The sequence below is a fragment of the Watersipora subatra genome, chromosome 9 (genome assembly GCF_963576615.1).
Source record: "Watersipora subatra chromosome 9, tzWatSuba1.1, whole genome shotgun sequence".
NCBI classification, from domain to species: Eukaryota; Metazoa; Bryozoa; class Gymnolaemata; order Cheilostomatida; family Watersiporidae; genus Watersipora; species Watersipora subatra.
Window position 1 is genome coordinate 11,978,579 of NC_088716.1, and position 22,333 is coordinate 12,000,911.

General features: G+C 34.7%; 2 protein-coding genes across 3 annotated transcripts in view; one reads left to right on the forward strand and one right to left on the reverse strand.

Annotated features, from left to right (window-relative positions):
* The window catches only part of LOC137403984 (transcription factor E2F7-like), a 34,538-nt gene extending 31,660 nt beyond the window's left edge, over positions 1-2,878 (reverse strand). For both annotated transcript variants that reach the window (XM_068090136.1, XM_068090135.1), the window contains exons 1-3: positions 2,791-2,878; positions 1,602-2,272; positions 1,223-1,302 (exon numbers count right to left, since the gene is read on the reverse strand). In XM_068090136.1, coding sequence (XP_067946237.1) covers positions 1,223-1,302; positions 1,602-2,254 — 733 coding nt within the window. In that variant the 5' untranslated portion in view covers positions 2,255-2,272; positions 2,791-2,878. The remainder of the gene's footprint in view (positions 1-1,222; positions 1,303-1,601; positions 2,273-2,790) is intronic.
* A 3,305-nt stretch (positions 2,879-6,183) lies between these two features.
* Positions 6,184-16,847, forward strand: LOC137404782 (serine/arginine-rich splicing factor 4-like). Its single transcript, XM_068091014.1, has 9 exons — positions 6,184-6,446; positions 8,134-8,184; positions 8,582-8,675; positions 9,351-9,502; positions 10,137-10,218; positions 11,602-11,753; positions 12,499-12,633; positions 16,080-16,400; positions 16,733-16,847. The coding sequence occupies exons 1-9, from the start codon at positions 6,184-6,186 to the stop codon at positions 16,845-16,847; spliced, it is 1,365 nt and encodes a 454-aa protein (XP_067947115.1).
* The last annotated feature ends 5,486 nt before the right edge of the window (positions 16,848-22,333 follow it).

The window sequence follows — 22,333 nt, forward strand, 5'->3', positions numbered from 1 at the left end:
TACCATATACATGTAAATTGCCTAATCCGTTCTAAGATCTTCCAAAACTTACCCCTTTGTTCCTTTAAAATGGAAAAATACTTGACTTAACATTTTAATTTAATGTCTGTACCGTAACTGTAGTTAGTATTGATTTGTATTGACAACCTATCTCCTTTTCTGTATCACTTTCACTCGGTTCGTGGTCCACAAATGCATTAATTTAACAATAAGTTAAAGAGGACAACGGACACTGGACTGCAGAAAATGGGTCCAAATAGCTCTTTGAGTGGAAAAGGTCGCCGAATCCTGCTGTAACACCTACACATTGTACATCGAATAGTTGCGCAGCTATTTACTACCTGCACTTTCTCGACACACCTGACGATCTTTCACTGTCAACTAGACAGCCAGAACACTAGTATATATATAGGTAGAGAGAGATAACCCCATATGTCATTTTCTCTATCAAGTGTGGCAATAAGAAAAGCGATACTTTTAATGCTAACAATGAAATGCGCGTTATTAAAATTGAATTTGAGAACTTACACCCACTTCAGGCTTTATGTTATATGAAATGTTTTATGCGGTATGAGGCAAACTTAACATAATTTCTTTATGTTATAGGATTATTACGTTCTAAACGTTATAAATTCTTTACGTTACGTTTCTTTACGCCATAGGAACGTCTACTGTATAAGCAAAGACAGAAATTCATGTCTATCTGTGAATAGATCACAAATACCACATTTAAATAGTGTGGTATTTACTCAAATAACTATTGAGTAAAGAACCCAAAAATAAATTAGCCAAAACCTTTTCTGAATTAACCCATACCAAAATTTTTAATTTTCCGAATAGTCTATCATCTGCAAAATGTAGCTGCAGACATTTGTCTATTATCTATGGCTAATAGTCAGCAGACGAGCCCAGAATCTATAATGTAAGGTCCATTATCTATAGACCATAGACTATTATAATAGTCTAACATCTGCAGACTATCAACTATAATCGAATGACTAGAATTTATATAAATCAGCTTTCAGCATTGTATTGCATCAATCCATTATTAACAGCAGCTGCAAGGCCATTCTCAAACTATTTGAGGGGGTTTAAACAAACTATCGAAATATTTTTCCATATTTATGTTGAGGTTCTTTAATTTACCTGTTGATAATTTACAAAGAGATTTTTATATTGAAAACAGAAAAAAAATAATTAAACTGGTACTAAAGTGACTTGCCGAGATGAGATGCCAATTCATCTAAACACACTTCAATCCTTGTGGTCTTTGGTGGCTTTTCATCAAATTGAGACATGAACCTAGGAAAACAACAAGAAACAATCAAAGAGAAAATTAAAATAATTCAATATTTTAACAAATTATTCTCGACTTGGCATAATCATCCCACCTCACAATACACCATTCGAAAAACCCCAAACTGGTGTTAAAGAAAAATGTCTCCAATTGGGTTGCAATTGGATTGCCAAGCTTGCAATCACTGAAAGATTACTGTTGATCAACATTAAATCGAGCAATGACTGCTCACACTTTTACACTATTGAGTAAAACAATATCCTGACTTTGGCTATTACTTGCAAAGCTAACACAAATGTCATACCTACGACAGAGTATTCCTAAAGATTTCTGCTTTCTAGTTGCTGCTGCAGCGACCTTTGTGGATTTGTGCACTATTATGTGATCAAATTCATCTTCTTCCTCTTCATCTTCGTCAGTGAAAAGTCGACTTTTTGACAATTCTAAACTCCTGATCTCTGGACTAGCAGCATTGATGAGTACTTTCAGGTTAGTTGTTGGGGTGACAGGTTCATCGCCTGTCACGCCTTGTGTAATTTGAGATTCTGAACAAACTGTTTCATCATGATCTACTGCGTCGCACAAAATCTTTAAATTAGCGGTAGGCGTAGCTCGGGTTGCAACCGCTCCTAAATCTACTGCGGGTGTTGCAGTTGAACCTAACTGCTTTTTAGGAGTAACTTCATTACAGTTTAAATCCGACGAGTCCAAGCTGGCTGATTGCTGAGAAACTATGTTTGTAGAGTCTACCGTAGACGCAGTTTGAGCAATTTCTTGTAGGAGCGTAGCTGTAGGATAAGCGACTGGGTCGGTTACAGGGGTTAATTTTGTAGATGAACCCTTTTTGGAGCGTGTCTTCATTTTACAAGGATATTTTAAAGAGGTGTCATGTAAAAACAATTCTTGCGAAGGTTCAATGTTTTCAATGTTTTTCCGTTCCTCTTTACGTTTACCCATAACTCTCAGAAAACAAACCTGCAATAGAAAGAGAGATCTATTGATTGTATAGAAAAACAAATTGTAGCATTATATACAAACATTTATATACATGTGCATTTTAATTGAACCATTAATATTACAAATAGTTTTATTTGAACATTCTGACAATCAGTTAAGGCGCAAGATTCAAACAGACTAGTTATTCCTTGGCCAGACCTAATATGTTCTAATTGCAAGCAAAATTATTAGAAGGAAACTGTCATCAGTAAGTTGACGCGATACAACTATATTAAACACAGCAAAACTATATATTGAAGAGGCACCAGGCTATCTGGAATCTGTACTGTCTCTGCATAATCTATAAGCGTCATTGGTCAATGCTTACGAAAAGTGCATTTTAATATGTAGCTTAGCAATGTAACTATTCTGAAAGCAAAGATGTATATCTGCACAATTGCAAAAACATAAATATAAAAGCAATAGCCATAATACACAAAATAAAGTTAATTAATCGAGTTTGATCGCATTTTATCACAAATACTGCGTACTATCACCTTGTCTAGGTCCGCGGAAACTACGCAGCATAGGTTTGCTAACCAATAAACTGTTCGCAGATCCTAATTCAACCAATCATCCTGATGAAAATAATCAAAAGGATCAACGACTTTTCGCGCAATAACGCGCGAGATTGACCTATCGCGAATTACGGGAAATCACGTGGTTTCTACGACTACCGCAACGCTTAAAACATGGATCTTCAGTGAGGAACTACTGAGTTGAAGTCTTCGTCGATATCAAATTTAATTATCTGAAATTAAAGGTGGCAAAAAATGCAAGAAACTGTGATAGACGACAATTACGTACTTACTTCTAAAAAATCAAAATTTAGGTAAACTTAGTAAACTTGCTACTTACTAGTATTAGTATACGACTGACGTTATTCAGCTATTTCCTATTATCAATGATATACAGCCCTGTATATCGGGGCTGTATATCATTGCTATTATAGACTGTGCATCGAATGATGCTTTAGAACTCTATGAAACAATAAACTGGTTTATGTAAAAAAACATGGCAAAATGGAATTAAAAGTAAAATTTGTGCTTAATTAAAATTGCATATGATTGAAAATATCCACTAAAACTGCGCAGCCGTACTTGACTGTGCCGCATAAAGTAGTTAATTGATTCTCAATAGTAATAGTACACTTGTAATTAGCCTCAGAGGCCTTGAGAAAGTGCCTCAGAAGTGAAAATTTGGTTAAGACTATAGTTCACCTAGATTCTAGCATTAGACTGAGTTATGTTTCAGTCTGAGATTTAAGTCTTAAATCTCTAACGGTTTTAGGTAAGAAACTGTTATGAAAGAGGCAGTCACAGCATATATTGGTGTTGGTTCACCACGGGCAGCAGCACGTGTGATTATGGCTGACTGTTATCATGACGTGTTATCATTAGCTATCATTAAAGTACCCAACTGCGGTGCTGATATACCACGACACAACTGGGCAAATTAAATTATTAAACTAAAAGTTATGACCGCATTACTTCTTCACTGAGGTAACCTACAGCTGCAAGCTATATTTGCTTCATTCTCTAGAAAAAAACGTAGAATTGTGGCAATCTCACTAAAGAAAATTCCAAAAAAATGCATTTGGATACTTTGAACTGTAATAGAACTGCAGCCTTTAATTAGACAGTGCAGTTGTTATCAACACTTTGACTCAGTACTGACAGCCCTACATCAAGTCTCTCATAAGAATTATCTCCCTATAGAAAATAATCATATGCCAGACGTTAACATTCATGACTGCAGCATCAGAGATTGTGCAATAGCATAGCAACGGACATTACATTTTGCGACTGAGAAGCTTGCATGAGTTGGTGTTGTTTTTGTTCAGCATCAAGAGTTAAAGGTAAAAGAAAAGAAATAAGTAGACACCTAAAAATCCACTTAATTTGTTTACACCTTGTGAATGGTATAAACCGGCCACAATAAGTTTGTACAATAAAGTCTTAAAGTTAAAGGTGTCTTGTTATTTCTATTAATAAAGCTGCATTTCCTTACCTTACCTTGAGGATTCCTTACTTAGACAAGTCTTGAATTAAGCTAGAGCTGTAATTACAGGCACTTGTGACAATAGCCTTTAATTATGGTGGTGCTTTCACCATTTTTACTTTCTTCTAGGTTTTGAGACTATTATCATGCTTCTGAAAGTTTAGACATATAATACCCACAGAGCTCAGACATCATACATTTACAATTTTAGGGCACTAAGAAAAAATAGAATTAAGGTTGAATCTACAAGCATATTGTTTCAGAAAGACTGGTTTTGTAAATTATATCGTCAGAGTGTTGATTTAGCTCTGTTCCTTGTAGTAAGAGAAATGGGGCCTTCACCAACTCCCAACTTACTAAAACTACTACAGACTTGTCCTTCAACACCCTGCGCTCATATTCTCCCAGTAGATACAGCACTTTCGGCAAGCTATTCTAATCATTTCAAGAAATATTGGGTAGCCGGCATGTGAAACAAAACAGCAGCAAAAGTTTTGGCTGTTGTGTTAGATCACATATCTAAGTTTTTTTTTAAATACATTATGATACTTTATTAAAAGTTTTTCATTTTGTAAAGACTGTCTGTGTGTTCAATAGAACCTGTTTGTGAACTGTTGCTGAACTCCTTATACAACTATTGAGTTATGGCCTCACCGGCCATAGCTTTCTGCTTTGTTAGTATGCAAGAATGTTGTATTTGTTAATATTATATTTGTTGTATATCAAAGAACCTAAATATTTGTTTGCACTATAAATTGTATGATTATCAGTGTAGGCTATACGATTCTACATGGAGTGTTATGTCTTACGTTTGGTTTGAAATTCTTTCATTAGTTTTCCTAGTACTCTTTTTCTTACTACTGCCACTACTACTACTAGTACTGCTTTTACTACTACTACTATTATTACTATTACTACTGCTACTACTATTACTGCTAATACTACTATTACTATTAATACTACTACTATTACTACTATTGCTGCTAGTATTACTACTACTATTACTACTACTGCTATTACTACTACTGCTACTACTACTAATGCTATTACTACCGCTACTGCTAATATGACAACTACTACTAATACTACAACTACTACTATTACATACTTCTACTACTATTGCTGCTACTACTACTGCTATTACTACTACTGCTATTACTACTACTGCTACTAATGCTATTACTACCGCTACTGCTACTACTACTAACACTACTACTAATACTACAACTAATTTTATTACATGCTGCTACTACTATTACAGCTACTACTACTGCTATTACTACTACTACTATTGCTACTAGTATTACTACTGCTATTACTACTACTGCCACTGCTACTTCTGCTGCTACTATTACTAATACTACAACTACTACTATTACATACTTCTACTACTATTACTACTACTGCTATTACTGCCACTACTACTAATGCTATTACTACTGCTACTACTACTAATACTACAATTACCACTAATACTACAACTACTACTATTACATACTTCTACTACTATTACTACTACTGCTATTACTACTACTGCTGCTACTACTAATGCTATTACTACTGCTACTACTAATACTACAACTACTACTATTACATACTTCTACTACTAGTATTACTACTGCTATTACTACTACTGCCACTACTACTTCTGCTGCTACTATTACTAATACTACAACTACTGCTATTACATACTTCTACTACTATTACTACTACTGCTATTACTGCCACTACTACTAATGCTATTACTGCCGCTACTACTACAACTAACACTACTACTAATACTACAACTAATTTTAATACATACTGCTACTAATATTACTGTTACTACTACTGCTATTACTACTAGTACTATTGCCATTGTTGTTACTAGTACTTATACGTTAGATGTGATGGTGTTGATGACTGCTCACTATTCTATACAAGTTTATTTTTCATTCATCCTGTTACAATCTTTTGCAACTGCTAACGTGGCTGCTGTCATACATTCTTCAGGTAGAACTGTTAGCCCAAGAGAGTTGAGACGGAGTTTGTCACCTGCAGAGCTGAAGAGGAGTTTGGGGAGACAACAAGCAGAAAGCAGGTCAAGATCTCGTCAAAGGTTTGAAAGCTTAAATAATCGCCTGCAACGATCTCGATCACCATCACTACAAAGGTTTGTCTGCCCTTTCTGTTCAGCCATGATTTAGTAGATGAAGGTTACTCCTGAGTATTACCTCTGAGGGAGTTTTGAGGAACAACTCTACAATTAGTCAGTTGTATTATCGTCATAGGCTTTTTGCAGCACCTGATCGTGAAAAATGGTCAATTTGAGATTCATTTCAGGCTCTTAGTGTTATAGTTGCTGGCTCTACCTGTCTATTAGGTTCACTGCAGAAAGTAGCAAGAAATGAAAGCGTAAACCGCAAACAACCCCATGCTTTTCTAATGTTTTTAGTCATTATTTACATAGTTCTAAATATGAAAATTCAATGATGTTACTGTTACTTGATTTCTCTTTCCTTATAAAGGATTATATAAAGAATATCAAGTAACATGAAACTCGTAGCTTCATTGCTGTGAATCTCTGGAATAAGAAGGGTTCTTCCCATTATTGGTTTTTAATTTTACAATATTCCACTACTTTTACAGTCATGTCTTCAAGTGGTATCTATAAAAATGTCGTGCCTTCCTTCTACGGCGTTTGTGTTATCAGCTTGGAAATGAAATTAATAGATGTCTTGCTAGCTCTAGTTTAAAAAGTTTCAAATTATTGATTCAAAACTAATAACAATTACATGTTCTAGTTTTTATCTTTTGAAACAATCTTTTGCAACATTGTGTGAAGGATGTGATAGTGTATTTGATGGCTTTTATGTAGTTTTGAAATTTCAAACACTTTGCACAGCATCGTAACGAGCTCAACTCAAAAATTTCAGCTAAAAGTAAACTGGTGCTGAATTACAATAAAGGTACAGTTCATAAGTTGATTCTCAGTCATATATATAGCTTATTGCAATAGTACAGTGCACCCTCGAGTTATGATGTCCATCTTTTACAATTGTTTTGCCTTACAATATGGAACACGCTGTTTTCTCATACCATCGTTACAGCATTTCTTTCCTTTTGACATTAACAGAATGTCACTAAAAATTCAGTTTTGGCTGTCAGGGGGCTCAATACGTTGTAATCACATAAATGCCGATATGCTATTCGCTACAATCACTTTCACAACGCCTGATAGAGATCTGATGCTCTCCTCTCCCTCTCAGTTTAGTATTCTTCATGTTTCATAAATGTTTGATACATGTGAGTGAAACGAAAATTAGTGAAAAGTAAGCAAAAATGAAAAGTTATTTACGTTTTAGCATTTAATAAAATATACACTACAAACTTCAATTCATTATACGTATATAACTATATAACTACATATATAAATTAAATCGTTAGCCATGGGTCTGAGGTTAGATAACAACTTTAAAGGAAAAAGTAAGAAAATGATTACCATTCCGTAAAACTAGATTAATATACTATTTTGTTACTAATTTTTAATAAGTACAGTATGTATATAAAAGTTTTATGTTTTGTTACCATAGAGTATTTGCATTAGGTAATTACTACACTGTAGGTTTTTATGTCTCTCTATACGACATTTCCGCCTTTTGATGCCAACACCAAAATGAATATAGTATGGTAACGTCATATGGTAATGTCATATGAACATATGGAAACGCCATATGGTAGGGTGCACTGTACTAGGGCATATAAGTGCTGCTCAAGGGCTGAATTAGGAGTTGTTTGCTCAAATCAAGATAAGACAATAGCAGTTAACTAGAACTATTGAACATTTTATGTACTTTTAGGAGCGGCTCTGTTACTAAACGTAACTCACGCTATGATTCCTACTATGGCAGGTAAGCAATTGTTATTATTTTTATTTTAAACTTTCGAAAAGAATAAAATTTTCAGAGATTTTCAAAGATCTACTGCAATTTTTTGTGTTCATGGTTTTGACAAAAAAGCAAATAAATTTTAATAAATTAATCAAATAATATTTACATTTATAATTAGTTGAGAATAAAAGATTGACAAGTACATTGTGTGAAGTGATTCTATGTTTTACGTTATGCCGCATGTCTGTGATTATCTGCATGTCATTATTTACCTCAAATGATTTTGTTGTTGCCCACGTCACCCTTCATCAATCTATGATGATATATTTGATTGTAGTAGTAGTTCTGTTGACAAAATTAGCCTGTGAACCTGTGAGTAAATCATAGAAAATTAAACTAATCACAAACTGTTGTGCAGCAACAGAAGTTTAGAGAAAGAGTTAGATGACGCTGGATTCAAGGAACATGCTTACAGAAAAACGTCTGATCTTGCTACCTGGTCGACTGACCCTGTAAGCTTTCTCTTGCGTACTATCAGTTTGTCAAATTTAGTAACATTATTTGTTAAGTCTGAAAACATCACTGAATTGTGCGGATTTATGCAAAGTTACTTCCAGTAAGCTACTAATAACTAAATGTTAGTCTTGTTGACTACGCTGACTCATTACTAACAGTGCATTAACCACCTGAACCACTGAGCAGCTGTGGTTTAGTGATTAGTGCACCGACATATAGTCAGAAAGTCAGTGGTTCGAATCCCAGAAGGACCATCAGTGGTTTTTGAATGACATTCAGCCATAATTGCTACTGTGCCAAACCCTATGCACAGATGGTCACATTATATTTAGTTACAGGATAAATCTGGTTCGGACAAAACTGATGTAGATGCAGCAAAGAGAGAATAAATCTTGATCATGAAATTAAAAAAACTTTTTGTCAAATACCTTGTCTCTGCTAATCCATAAAGATATTATGTATGTGTTATAATGTATATAGAGTTTGAAAGAGATTGTTTAAAATGGACTTTTTAAAGGCCTGTTTTTTTAAAAAAGGATTAATTGGTAAAAGTTTAAAATTGTTTTTATATTTATAGCTAGAGTGTAATTGAGTACATGTATTATAGGTTGGTTACAACACAACGTATTATAACACTATAACCTCAGTTTATTATAACACTATGGCCTCAGGTTCACCTAAGGACAAGTACAGACCCCCGAGAGATGAGAAACAGTGTGAGGCTATCAAGAAATCGCTCTCGCAGTTCTTCTCCTTTACGAGGACGGTCTCGCAGCGCGTCGCCCAATTATAGGTCAACAACTCCGGCTTTTAGTAGCACCAGGTACTAGCTCTCTCTTTTTGTGATGCTGCCATCATTGTTATAGGTAATAAATGCATGACAAAAACACATACATGTCAGATGCATTTTATGGTTTTTGTTCAGACAAAATAATAAAGAGCATCTGACAATGAAACTGGAGTCATAAACTTGATTGTTGATTTATCTTTCATGGCAGTACATGACATTATACTAATAAGTGTATTAATACCTTGAAACAAAATGATTAGAGGTAATTGTTGCGATTTTTTATTGAAATGAAAAATGCATTTTTTTCGAAGTTTTAATCGAACATCAGTCATCCTCTTACTGTATGTATTTTTAGAGAGATTAAAATGGATTGTAAAATTGTGGGATAAGCTTTTTATTTTGCACTTGTAAATTATAGAAGTCATATAAATATGGTTAGTAATTTGTGTTAGTTTTTTAAAAACCTATTTTTTGTTGCACCAGCATACAAAAAAGTAAATTTTTTCCACATTTACATCAATAGTTTTAAGATTGTTTTTCGAAGAAAGTAAAATAAGATGAGTAATTGTTTTTTGAAAACTCCTTTTTACAACATTTCCATTTTTGGCCAAAAAAATTCTACTTTGGTGGTGTAAGCAACTGTAATAGGAGTTGTCTTCTGTTTTAGTAAGAGAAGTCTAGAGAATGTTCTGGGTGATTCAAGTGCCTTCAGAAGAACGTCTGATCTTGCCACCTGGTCTGATGACCCTGTAAGCTTTCCTTTTACATACTAGTACTATGGAAGTCTAGAGTGCTGAGAGAGATAATCAGGTGTGGAATGATAAAGCACAGAGAATAAGTATGTGCACACTTATTCTAAACAGCTAGACAGCGGTTGATTGGTGCAGATGTTAGATTGTTGTTCTACCAAGTCGTGAGTTTGAATTCTTTCAATGCAATCTTTTTCAACAATCAACCACGGTCTCGAGGAAATGGACAAATATGGCTCTTAGCACATGTATAGTAACGATTTAATATTCATATCTTCCTACAGTATATAAACTGGTAGCTTGTGTGTTGAATTTGAAGGGTTAGTTAGGTGTTGTGTGTGAATTTGTGACAAGTGGTGTTACTGGCTACAATGAGTACTAAATGGAAAATTTATAGAAAGCTTTGAACTCAATCTAACAAAGATTGTTTCACAAAAAATCACATCAAACAGTTTCATGACAATTTAAGAAGTTATTAATTTAAAATAAGGTTAACGCAAGTATTCATGTGTTGGTATTTTGTGATCATGGCTTTAACTCATTATGAACGAAGTAGTAGCCACTGCAGACCAAGGCGTCGTCTGTAAACATGAAATATTGATGACCAGCTGAATGCCCGGCATTGCACGGGTAATAAAATAATTGCGCAATGAATTTGAGTAACTGAAGATGGTAACTTAAGCTAGTTTAAATATTTACCTTGACGTTGCACGTCATGATCTTTTTCACGCAATCATGACCTTCAATCATGTTATCAGTAACTAGTAGTATTGTTGCAACGGCTGTATATGTGCACAATTATTCCATAGTATGGCAAGGACAATGTAGCGTAGTGGTTAGCTTGCACTTCTGCAAAATCGGTGGTTCCGAGTCGAATACCAGTGCGAAGTAGATTTTCCACTCATGGAATTTAATCGCTATGATGGACTCACAAATGGCAGACAAACAAACACTGAAATTTATATATAGATTGAAGTATTAGATGAAACTTGGGTAACAATAACAACATTTAACTGATGTTTAAATGAATATTTTAACTGAAACATAAAAGCGTCAACTGGCTATCGCTACCAACCATAGAAGGTTAAAAACTCAGAGAGGTAACTCATATTAAACATTTGTTACATATACAAGTATGGATACTTCACATGCTGTGGAATACTATCGATCTCTTACAGAGTGTCTACAGTAAAACATATAAATGCCTCTTGCATCCTAAAAACAATCACCTAATGTGATTTGACCAACTTTTTTATGACATGGAAATAAAACTTCCAAAACAATAACTAAACCAAGCATCGCCTAGAAAGGTTATTTGACCACCAACAGTGTTTCTTTAGTGATTCGTTATGTCATATAAGAATTGTACATATCTGGCTGCAGGAAGGCCTAAGGAAAAGCGCAGATCGCGGAGAAATGAGAAACAGTGTGAGACAATCAAGGAATCGCTCTCGTAGCTCCTCCCCTTTGAGAGGGCGGTCTCGAAGCGTGTCTCCTGTTTATAGATCAACCACTCCTGTTTTCAGCAGCCTTAGGTACTAACCTTATATATTGATTTCTTTAATTTAATGCCACCACCACTGATTGATGTGCATTTGAGACTATGGTATCTGTAGTAGGAGTAGTAGCAGTGGTAATAGCAGTAGTAGTAGTAGTAGTAATAGTAGCAGCAGTAATTGTAGTAGTAATAGTAGTAGTAGTAGTAATACTAGTAGTAATATTTGTAGTATGGGTAGTGTTATTAGTAGTAGTAGTAGTTTTAGTATTAATAATAGTAGTAGTAGTAGTAGGAATAGTAGTAGTATTACTAGTTGTGATAGTAGTAGTAATATTAGTATTAGTAGTGGTAATAGTAGCAGTAGTGTTAGTAGTAGTAATAGTATTAGTAGTAGTAGTGATAGTAGCAGAAGTATTAGTAGTAGGAGTAATAGTATGTCATGCTTTTGTATAATTCTTTGATCGTTTCACAACCAACCTCACTAGCGATCATGGTCCTCTTGGGTGGTCTTAGCACTGACTAAGGGCTTACCTTGCATCAAAATCTCCAGAATCACAGAAAGGACACAGACAATACATCTGACAGGAATTAAAGGTGCGCCAAAGATCCCTACCATGCAGGAGTACAATGCCTTAATTGGGCTCCAACTCCACGCTATCTAATCTTTCAACTAACAGCCATGCACGAGTTTTTAGCGCTTTATCCTTGACCCAGCCCACTTTGAATGGTGGTTACATTAATGCCCAGATATTTGTTAAATATGCTGCTATTGTCGTTAACAGATCTTCTCGGCGTAGCTCAATAACACGGCTCTATGAAGACTTTCCCCTCACTGAAACAGAATCTTTGGCTAAAGACCATTTTCCTGTGACTATGAGTGCATACAAAATAGATCATCTGCCACCTCCCATGTCTAGGTAAGTAGACACACCAACAGATATTTATTTACTGTGGCATGTTATTGAAAGGCCACAATTATTGTGTCTGTCTTGTGGCTACAGTTAAGATTGGGGTGTAATGAAATTGCACTGATTATTTAAAATTTTGAAATAATTGAGTTGTTGATACATTTTCGTTGACAAATATTTAAAAGGTGGATCTTCAACAGTGTAACTAATACTGTCATCTAGAAATTGTTGTTTTGCAATATGGAGTTGTCTTCTCTATTTGTTGTATTTTTATACATTTTGAAGCAACTGTGTAGTTCATACACTTTCTATATATATATATATATATATATATATATATATATATATATATATATATATACAAAAAAAAAATTGTTTCCTCACTCCGGATACCCCATATGGGTGGTAAATTCTGCTCTAACTCGGGTCTCCTACCAGAGACTTGGGAGTTTGAGCACTCGCCTCAAGATCTTAGCTGTTCCCAATAGCGCACTTTTCTGCAACTCACCTGAGTTGATTGTTGTTGGTATTTGGGCAAGCCACATTTTATGCGCCGGTGTTATTGCGCCCAGTGCCCCAATGACTACTGGGATTACAGTTGTTCTTACATTCCAGCATTTTTCAATTTCTTCTCCAAGAGGGAGATATTTCTCTACTTTTTCTTTGCTGGCTATATTGTAGTCATTGGGTACTGCTATATCTATTATAGTAGCCCTCTTGTTCTCCTTGTCTACCACCACTATATCTGGTTGGTTTGCTAGGACATGCTTGCCAGTTCGGATGCAGAAGTCCCAGAGGATCTTAGCGCGGTCATTTTAATTGACTTTACCAGGAGCTTCCCACCAGTGTTGTGGTTTATTAAGGCCATACTCATCACATAGACTTCTATACACAACACCTGCGACATGATTATGTCGCACAGTGTATGCGTTCCCTGCTAGCTGCTTGCATCCACTGATAATGTGTTGGATGGTCTCAGATGCATCTTTGCACAGTCTGCATCTAGGATCGTCTCTAGTGTGATAGATTTTCGTTTGGAGTTGCCTTGTTGGGAGCACTTGCTCCTGGGCTGCCATGATTAGCAACTCTGTATTGACCGTTAGGTTTCCTTTGTTCAGCCACATATATGTCTGGTGAAGATCGCCAACCTTAGATATTTGTTGGTGTATATGTATATACATATATGTATATACATATATATATATATATACACATATATATATATACATATATACATATATATATATATATATACTGATGAAGAAGAAGGTTGCAGTTCACTAGAATAGAGTGCTCAATATTAAAATAGAGCATTTATATAAAATATATTGAGAACTAAAAACTTTTAAAACATTTTACTACTTAATTGGACAGATTATTGCAAATAACAACAAAGCGCAGCTATCAAACAAAAAAGCCAACAGCAACATGCAACTGTCGAGATAAAGGTACATGTCCACTGCCAAATGCATTTACGTCCAGTTCTGTCATCTATCAGTCTACAGTTATGACCAACGAACCTGATGCTACCAAACAAACATATGTTGGCCTGACAGAGGGTTCATTCAAGAAAGATATTACAACCATCGTAGCAGCTTCAACAATCCATCAAAACGAACATCAGCAGAACTAAGTAATTATATATGGCAGCTTAAAGATCGGTCCATCCACTACAACATCAAGTAGAGGATATTGAAGAAAGCGAGTCATTACAATAAGACCAGTAAACGCTGTAATTTGTGTATTTGGGAGAAGTACTTCATTCTATACAAACCTGCGCTTGCAAGCTTAAACTCAAGAAACGAGCTTGTGTCAAAGTGCAGACATTCAAATAAGCACTTAATTTGCAATGCTGTGACATGAACCAATTAATTTGTTGTATTATATGTAGCTGGCCTTTATCGTTAAGCTACTCGATGTGTTTTTGCGTTCAGTCATATGAGCTTCAGATCATTTTAATTTTACCTGATGAATGGTGACAACCATGAAACTTTAAATAGTAAGATGTTTTAAAAGTTTTCAGTTCTTAATATATTTTATATGTATATATATTTATTGAATTGTATCATACTTATTTCTAAAATTAGAAAGCTCAGCATAGGATGGAGCAGTATAAATTAGAAAATTAAATAGTTCACTTATCTTTAAGCATAAGTGAACTATTTAATTTTATAATTTATATATATATAAATATACATGTACAAGTATATATATATATATATATATATATATATATATATATATATATATATATATATATATATATATATATATATATATATATATATATATATATATATATAAATATACATGTACAAGTATATATATATATATATATATATATATATATATATATATGTATATTATAATAGTAACTAAAAGCAGGTGCAAAAGCACATAAAAAGAGAACTCTGCACTAAAAACCTAAAAGATAATTAGTGGAGTATGAAATATTTGAAAAAAATATTAAGAAAAAAGTAAGCTTTTAGTAATTGCGCTACAAATTTGTTTCGTGTGATGCACTCATCAGACAACTCCATCAAACTACATATCATGAGAAAAGTGCTTTGTCTTATAAACAATGAGAAGTAGTGAGAGTTTTGCTATTAGCCAGTTTAATGTGAGCGAACAGCTTCTCGTGACGTTATGCTATGACCCGCGTCATACACAAAGCAGTTAGGTTTTGCTCTGTTATAATGACTTATATTGGTTGGCTAGCAATTCGATTTCTATAATCTAGTGGATAAGGTATCAGACTAGTGAAAGGCAGGGTCCGAGATCGAATCTTCTCCAATACGGAAACTTTGTTTTAAGATCTATAGCTGGACAATCAATCCTACAAATACGCATACGACGACAAACTTTGAAATTTATATATATAGATATATCAGTGTCCGTTTGTGGTATGTGTCCGCTTATAGTGATTAAACTCTAAGATCCAAAAATCTGCTTCACAATTGAATTCAACTCCGAACACCCAATTCTGCAAACAGGCGAGCTAACCACTACACTGTCCTTGCCATACTATTGAATAATTGTGCTCATACTTATTTAGCACTTGCCAAAATGCTATTGGTTATTACCAGTATGTTTGAAGATCATGATTGCGTGAGAGATCATGATGTGTAATGTAATGATTATAAGCACAACTATAGGCACGGCTCTTATTATAGTAAATATTTAAACTAGCTCAAATTCCTAGCTTAAGTTACTTAAATTTATTAGGTAAAGAAACTTAGATAATGGCAACTACATTACCTGCTAGTGTTTGTAAGCTGTTTTTATTGCCCGTGCAATGCCAGGCATTCAGCTAATAAAAGTATATCTTCAACAATGTAACCAATATTGTCATTTGGAAATTTTGTCTTGCGATAGGGAGTTGTCATCTCTATATTGTGTATTTATTTGCTTGTACTATATTTTATTGTAACTCACATGGGTTATTTTATTTCCAGATCAATGACGACATCACCACCTCCCAAGCACCTGCGTCCATCTTCTCCCCACAGATGGAGAGTCGATGGGAAAATCAGCAAAGAGATTCGTGGTATTGATTATGCAGATTTTGAAGGTGGCACTGTCGATGACATCACAAAAATGTATAGCATGAACGAAATGGCTCCATCAATAGCTGCGGGCACAGTACATATGATCTCTCCATACGCCTCTGAACTTGCATCTCTGAGACTAAGTCGGCTTAAGATTGAAGAAGACCATCTGTTAGAGGCAAAGCGACAGGCTGAGGTTGAAAGATTGCGAGGTCCCAAACCAAAGTGGTGAGTACTGTAGTTGCTGATAATAGCCTATGATCTGAGATACTTGTCAACAAATAAAAATATTAACGCTTATTTTATGAATTCAAGTCAGACTTAAGGTGAGGGCCGCTTGGACTTAAACTGCCGTAAAACATCTAATTGAACGCCATGATGCTCTATTTTTCAACCTTTTCTCTATAGTGGCGGTCAAATAAAGGTGGCGTTTAATTAGAGATTTCGCGGTATGTGTTTATAACTTTATATATATATATATATATATATAAGAGTTAAGAGTAAATCTAAACATGTCAGGCAAAAGTTTAGTCTACAACGTGTATTTATTTCTATTACAGGTACGAGCTTAAGACGCCCGACTTTCACTATGAGTCGCATAAAAATACCGAATTATTAGCAAAGAAAGACGAGTGGAATAGCCTCCTGGACCATAGACGTCCTATCACTTCTTAGCATGCTATAACAAGACAAACCAAGTATTTACTGATGCCTATGACACATATAAGTTATTGTAATTATTAACAGGACATCACCTTTCTTCACCACTAACAACCGTGCTTTCTTCTATGAATGCTGATAAATATTCACTTATTACTTTTGCTGTCCACTCATCAAGTAATTTATAGTTTTTATAAAATTCTTAAAAAATATTGTTTTGATATGTATACAAAATATTATAATGCCTTATTAAATAATAAATTATTTATTTAAGATTTGTGCTTGACTATTGGTTAAAATGCTCCACCACACACTATTTTTTTGTTTTGTTTGTGATTATATAACCATATCATTAAAGTTTAGTTTGAAACTAAAAATTAGCTGCTGTTGGCTATTTTTAGATTTTTTCCAGCAGGGTTGTGTGTTCTGCATGTTAGACACTAAGGCTATAGTTGTAGAAAATGTTTTATTTAAAACTCAAAAATATATTTTATATCCATTTAGATGCTACCATCATAATATAATGTCTATACGAAAAGATTACCAGCTGTTCCTTTCCTATCAAATAATAGCTATTGCACTAGTTTTATTGGCATTATGCCAGTTTTAATGAACAAAACTCGGTTGAATTCTAAATGACCTTAGACATGGAGAATAGAAACAGATTACTCAGAGCATTAGATTATGATATCTAGTGGAAGGGTGCTTGAACCTTATGCTTTACGTAACGCTGACATTGTTAATTCATGAAAACTCGGAGTAGGCAGCTTCAACCAGAGCAGCAAAGAACTGAACAACCTTCCAATCATCAACTGAACTAACTCAGTTTGTGGAGTGTGACCATGTCTAGAATGTGTCAGAAGATATAGAATCAGAGAAATTGGAGTCCTAGCAAGGTTTAATCATGTGCGGTATTCTATGTATTTAACTTTGTAGTTTGTAGCAATCAAAATGGTCACATCAGTTAATGATAAAAAATTATTGTTTAGCATGGAATCTCACTATTAGTATTATAGTTTAGAATCAAGCAATGGCTCACAGGTATATGTAGTATATATAAAAAAATTGTTTCCTCACCCCGGATACCCCGTATGGGTAGTAAATTCTGTTCTAACTCGGGTCTCCTACCAGAGACCTGGGAGTTTGAGCACTCGCCTCAAGGTCTTAGCTTTTCCCAATAGCGCACTTTTCTGCAACTCACCTGAGTTGATTGCTGTTGGTATTTGGGCAAGCCACATTTTATGCGCCATTTTATATATATATATATATATATATATACATGTATAGGAAAATAAAAACAACTGTAAAGGTTTTAAAACTTTGTCAAACAACTGTACCTTTCAAGCTAGTAGCCTGGCATATTGCCAATGGAAAACTCCACTAAGCTAGTTAATAAGGTTATGCTTCCAATGACGGTAAGCCATGACTTTTAGTATTTATTGTTGTCCAGCTCAGCTGTTCTATTAATGGCTATAACCAGATTTCCAACAGACGGAATTCTAACACACGGACCTTGAGAAATATATATATAGATATATATAATATATATATATGCATGTATATATATACGGTATATAAAATTGATTTCATAAACTGTTACTTAGAGGGAACCCCTCTCACTGCAAGTAGAGAAAATTTTATCAGCAATAAAAAGGCATACTTTATTAAAGTTGCCTCTAATTCTCTGGTTTAGCTAGCTTCATATTTGAGTTTTACAAGTTGGGACCTACAGAGATTTGATTTATCTTTTCACATTTTAAGGTTGCCAGGCTAAAAGGCTCCTCAATTTTTATACATACTAAGACCTTAGCATTCTAGTGTGCCGTGAGAGATTTTCAGGTGTGGCAATAAAGTGCAGAGAATATGTAGGTGCATAACTATTCTGAAATGCTAATAATTAATCGATTGGAGCAGATGTTAGAGTGTCAATCAACCAAGGTAAATGTTACGAGTTGGAGCACCATTGAAATCAATACTTCATCTCAACCTCTAACCCTAGCTTTGCATAGACGGACAGACAGACAGACAGACCTGGCTGTCATTATAATAAAGACTAGCTAAATGCCCGGCGTTGCACGGGTAATAAAAAAATTTTTCTGTACAGAAATTTACTTTCAACCAACATATACAATATAGAAATATACCATTCTAACTTTTAAAATGAATGTGTTTGTTTATTTCTGTGTACTGTGCTATTTCTGTTTACTGTGTTTATTTCTGGGTAATTCATATCGTACCAGCTGCAGTGCCTACTACAGGTCTATACTGATTGCAATAGTCTTGATCATGTGGGTTTAAGTATTTTTCTTCATGTATGGACATGCAGTTTTCTTCTGGTATAGCTTTAAGTATAACGCTAGCTGCAGTGTTTAACATGAAGTCATGAAAGATTGGCAGGTGTTCCAAGTATGTACCCAATTTATTCCATGGTATAGCCAGTTGGACAGGGTAGTGTATTGGATAAATAGATGTCCGCAGATCTAGAGGTTGTGATTTCAAATCCAGCTTGCAACAGACTTCTCATTTTTAAAACTTTATTGCTTTAGCTGGACAGACATAATTACAGACAGACAGACAAACATTGAGATTTATATACATTGCTTATTGCTTTTTGTTTGTTTTGGTAAACTATGGAGCATTTTTTATGTTAATGATGATATACAGTTGCCGCTTCTCTACAGCAAACTTGCAGTTATCTACCTCAATAAATTGTATGTATATCTAGTCTCTAACCATTAGACAATATACATGTTTGCATACACTTTTTTATTTTTGAGTAGTAAGTTCAGAATTCATCACCATTTAAGAGCTGAATATGTACATAGAAACTTTTTTCTCTTCTGGCTGATTTCTTTTCAGGTTAACCGTAGTGAGTGTACTGATCTGCATGGTTAAATTGGCAGAGAATGTTATATGAGTTTGAGTTGAATGCCATTTCTATCACCATTGGTGGTCTTTTCTAGGAATTGAACCTTCACCTATTAATCTCAGGTCAAGCACTCTAAACCCTTAGGCCATGGCAGCTCCCATCTTTATTCACAACAAATACCAGTTTAATTAACAACAATACAAATATGATGTATTCATTTGTTACTTAGCATCTGTTATTATAGCAGTTTATATTAGTTTAAATAAAATATTTACATATAATAAGATAAAGGCGTGTTAGTCTGTGTTTTATAAGAAACGATCATATCAGTCATCGCGTCCAAAAAATTGCATGTAGCCACGCTCGCGAAACGATGGCACGGTCCATCAAGTTGTTTTTTATGTTCGATGTGCAAATGCCTCAGCTTATCATAAAAATGAAACACAACTTCACAAAACCGTCACAAAATCAATGTAATGCTTGTTAGCTTTGTATGGTGTGTTTCTTTTTAGCTTCTCAAGAGGAAGAGGTAGAGAGCTGTTCACGCTGCTTCCTGTTTGTCTGTTTTGTGTTTATGTGTTGTAGTAACTGTTGCGTGGTGTCGCCCGATACAAGATCAAGCTTTTAATGTAATGAGAAAGGTCGAGGTGGGCTCTTCTTATGCCATGCATTATGTAGATTTATTTTGTGCTCCTATGGCAGGCTGGCCCAGCATAACCTTTACTTGCAGCATGTCTATCCCCTTTCCCTCTTGCTATTTCCTTTTTCCATATTTGGTCTTCTCCTTTTTTTTGGAAACAGAGATCAGAAGGCTGACTGAGAGTCAGACTCTTATAGTCGGGTGGTAACTCACTAGACTAATACGGAGGTTGATGCTAACCCATACAGCCTGTACGATTGCCTACAAGTCAAATCTCTCAACCAATATATAGCAAGGTGGCCATCGTAGGCGACTGCTAATTTTGGGCAGAATAAGAAACTCTTGTCTGCTTTTAAGTCAGTGGGAGCCTCTTGCAGTCTTTAGAAATAGCAGGCCAGTACGATTCCTGAAACCGGGCAAGTCCACCAAAATTTTCCATCATTTTCACAGATGTTCGTTGCCTAATAAATTAAGAGTTTAACGACACAAAAAAGCTATCTTTGCTTTATCCTAATCTCTCAATTGGCTTTTTTTGGCGGAAGAAACTTTTCAGACGGATTATTTTGAGTAGAATTTTCCACATGCATACCTTTCTAAAAGTCATGACCTCTCTGTCTCTGTTCTCCAGAACTTTGCTCTTGATGTGAGCTGCGTAACCAAGTAAAGCTTGTGAGATATCTTGCTACTTGAGGCGTAACATCGGGGGTGTGACCTACCAACCCAATCAGTCTGCCACTGAGCATAGAATTGAATCTATATTGAAATGGCTTGATGAGGAGCTTTTCACAACTTGTTCTAGAATGTTCTAGATTGCTCTAGCCTATGATAGTGACCTTTACTTTTAGATTTTCAAAAGACTAGATGAGTGTGAGGAAACTGCGCTTAATGAGCAGAAGATGAGTGCTCATACAATCCCGGCTTCATCTGATAAGCTCCAGGTATTTGCTATATAGCTCCAGGTATTTGCTATATAGCTCCAGGTATTTGCTATATAGCTCCAGGTGTTTGCTATATAGCTCCAGGTATTTGTTATATAGCTCCAGGTTATAGCTTCTGTAGAGTTAACTAGCTGGTGATTTTTCTAGCTGCGTCAATTTTTAAATTTTCTTTAGTTTGTGAACTTTTTTGTATGCTTACAAGATGCTTCTCACATTTTTCTGCAATAAGGTGAGAAATTTCTGTTGTATAATTGCGTGATGAGCTTAAATCGACTAAAATATGATTTACGTTCACCTTTCAATTATTTTATCATGGTGAAGTAAGTGATATGCACTTAACCATCAAAGCACGGTTTCAACCATCAAAGGGATCAGTGCAACTTGACTAATATAAACGTCTTGTCTGCATCTTAAGAATTTTTCAATAGTGCTTTGTCAACAAATGTTTATACATTATAATGAAACAAGTTCATCCAATAATGGATTGCGTTATTGCTCACCTAGTTAAGAAGATGACTAACACGCCTTTAGTTTATCGCTCACCAAGTTAATAGGTTGACTAACACGCCTTTGGTTAATAACATGAATCAGTAGAGAAGAGGTGCTCTAATAGAAAATAAATCCTTAACAAACCAGCTTCACCTCAGTGTGATATATAATATGATACGATTTGGTATGACAAAACATCTTCCTACAAAATGATAGAACATGATATGATATATGACACAGGATAAGATGGTACGGTACGATATGATACGATACAGCATAATAGGATAAGACACAATATGATATGATAGAATACAATATGATATGATAAAGCATGATATGATATGATATAATATAATACGGCATGATATCATACAATATGTTTGATACGATATGCTATGCTATAATACATCGCATTTTATAGCGCTGTATGATATGCTATAGTACTTAATGGTATGACATATATCATGACATTTTAACATAGCCAATTAACGATGACTTCATGAGTTTTCAAAGCAATTTGAGTTTTTCACAAACATGAATATTATAATTTTTTTATTTATGGTTT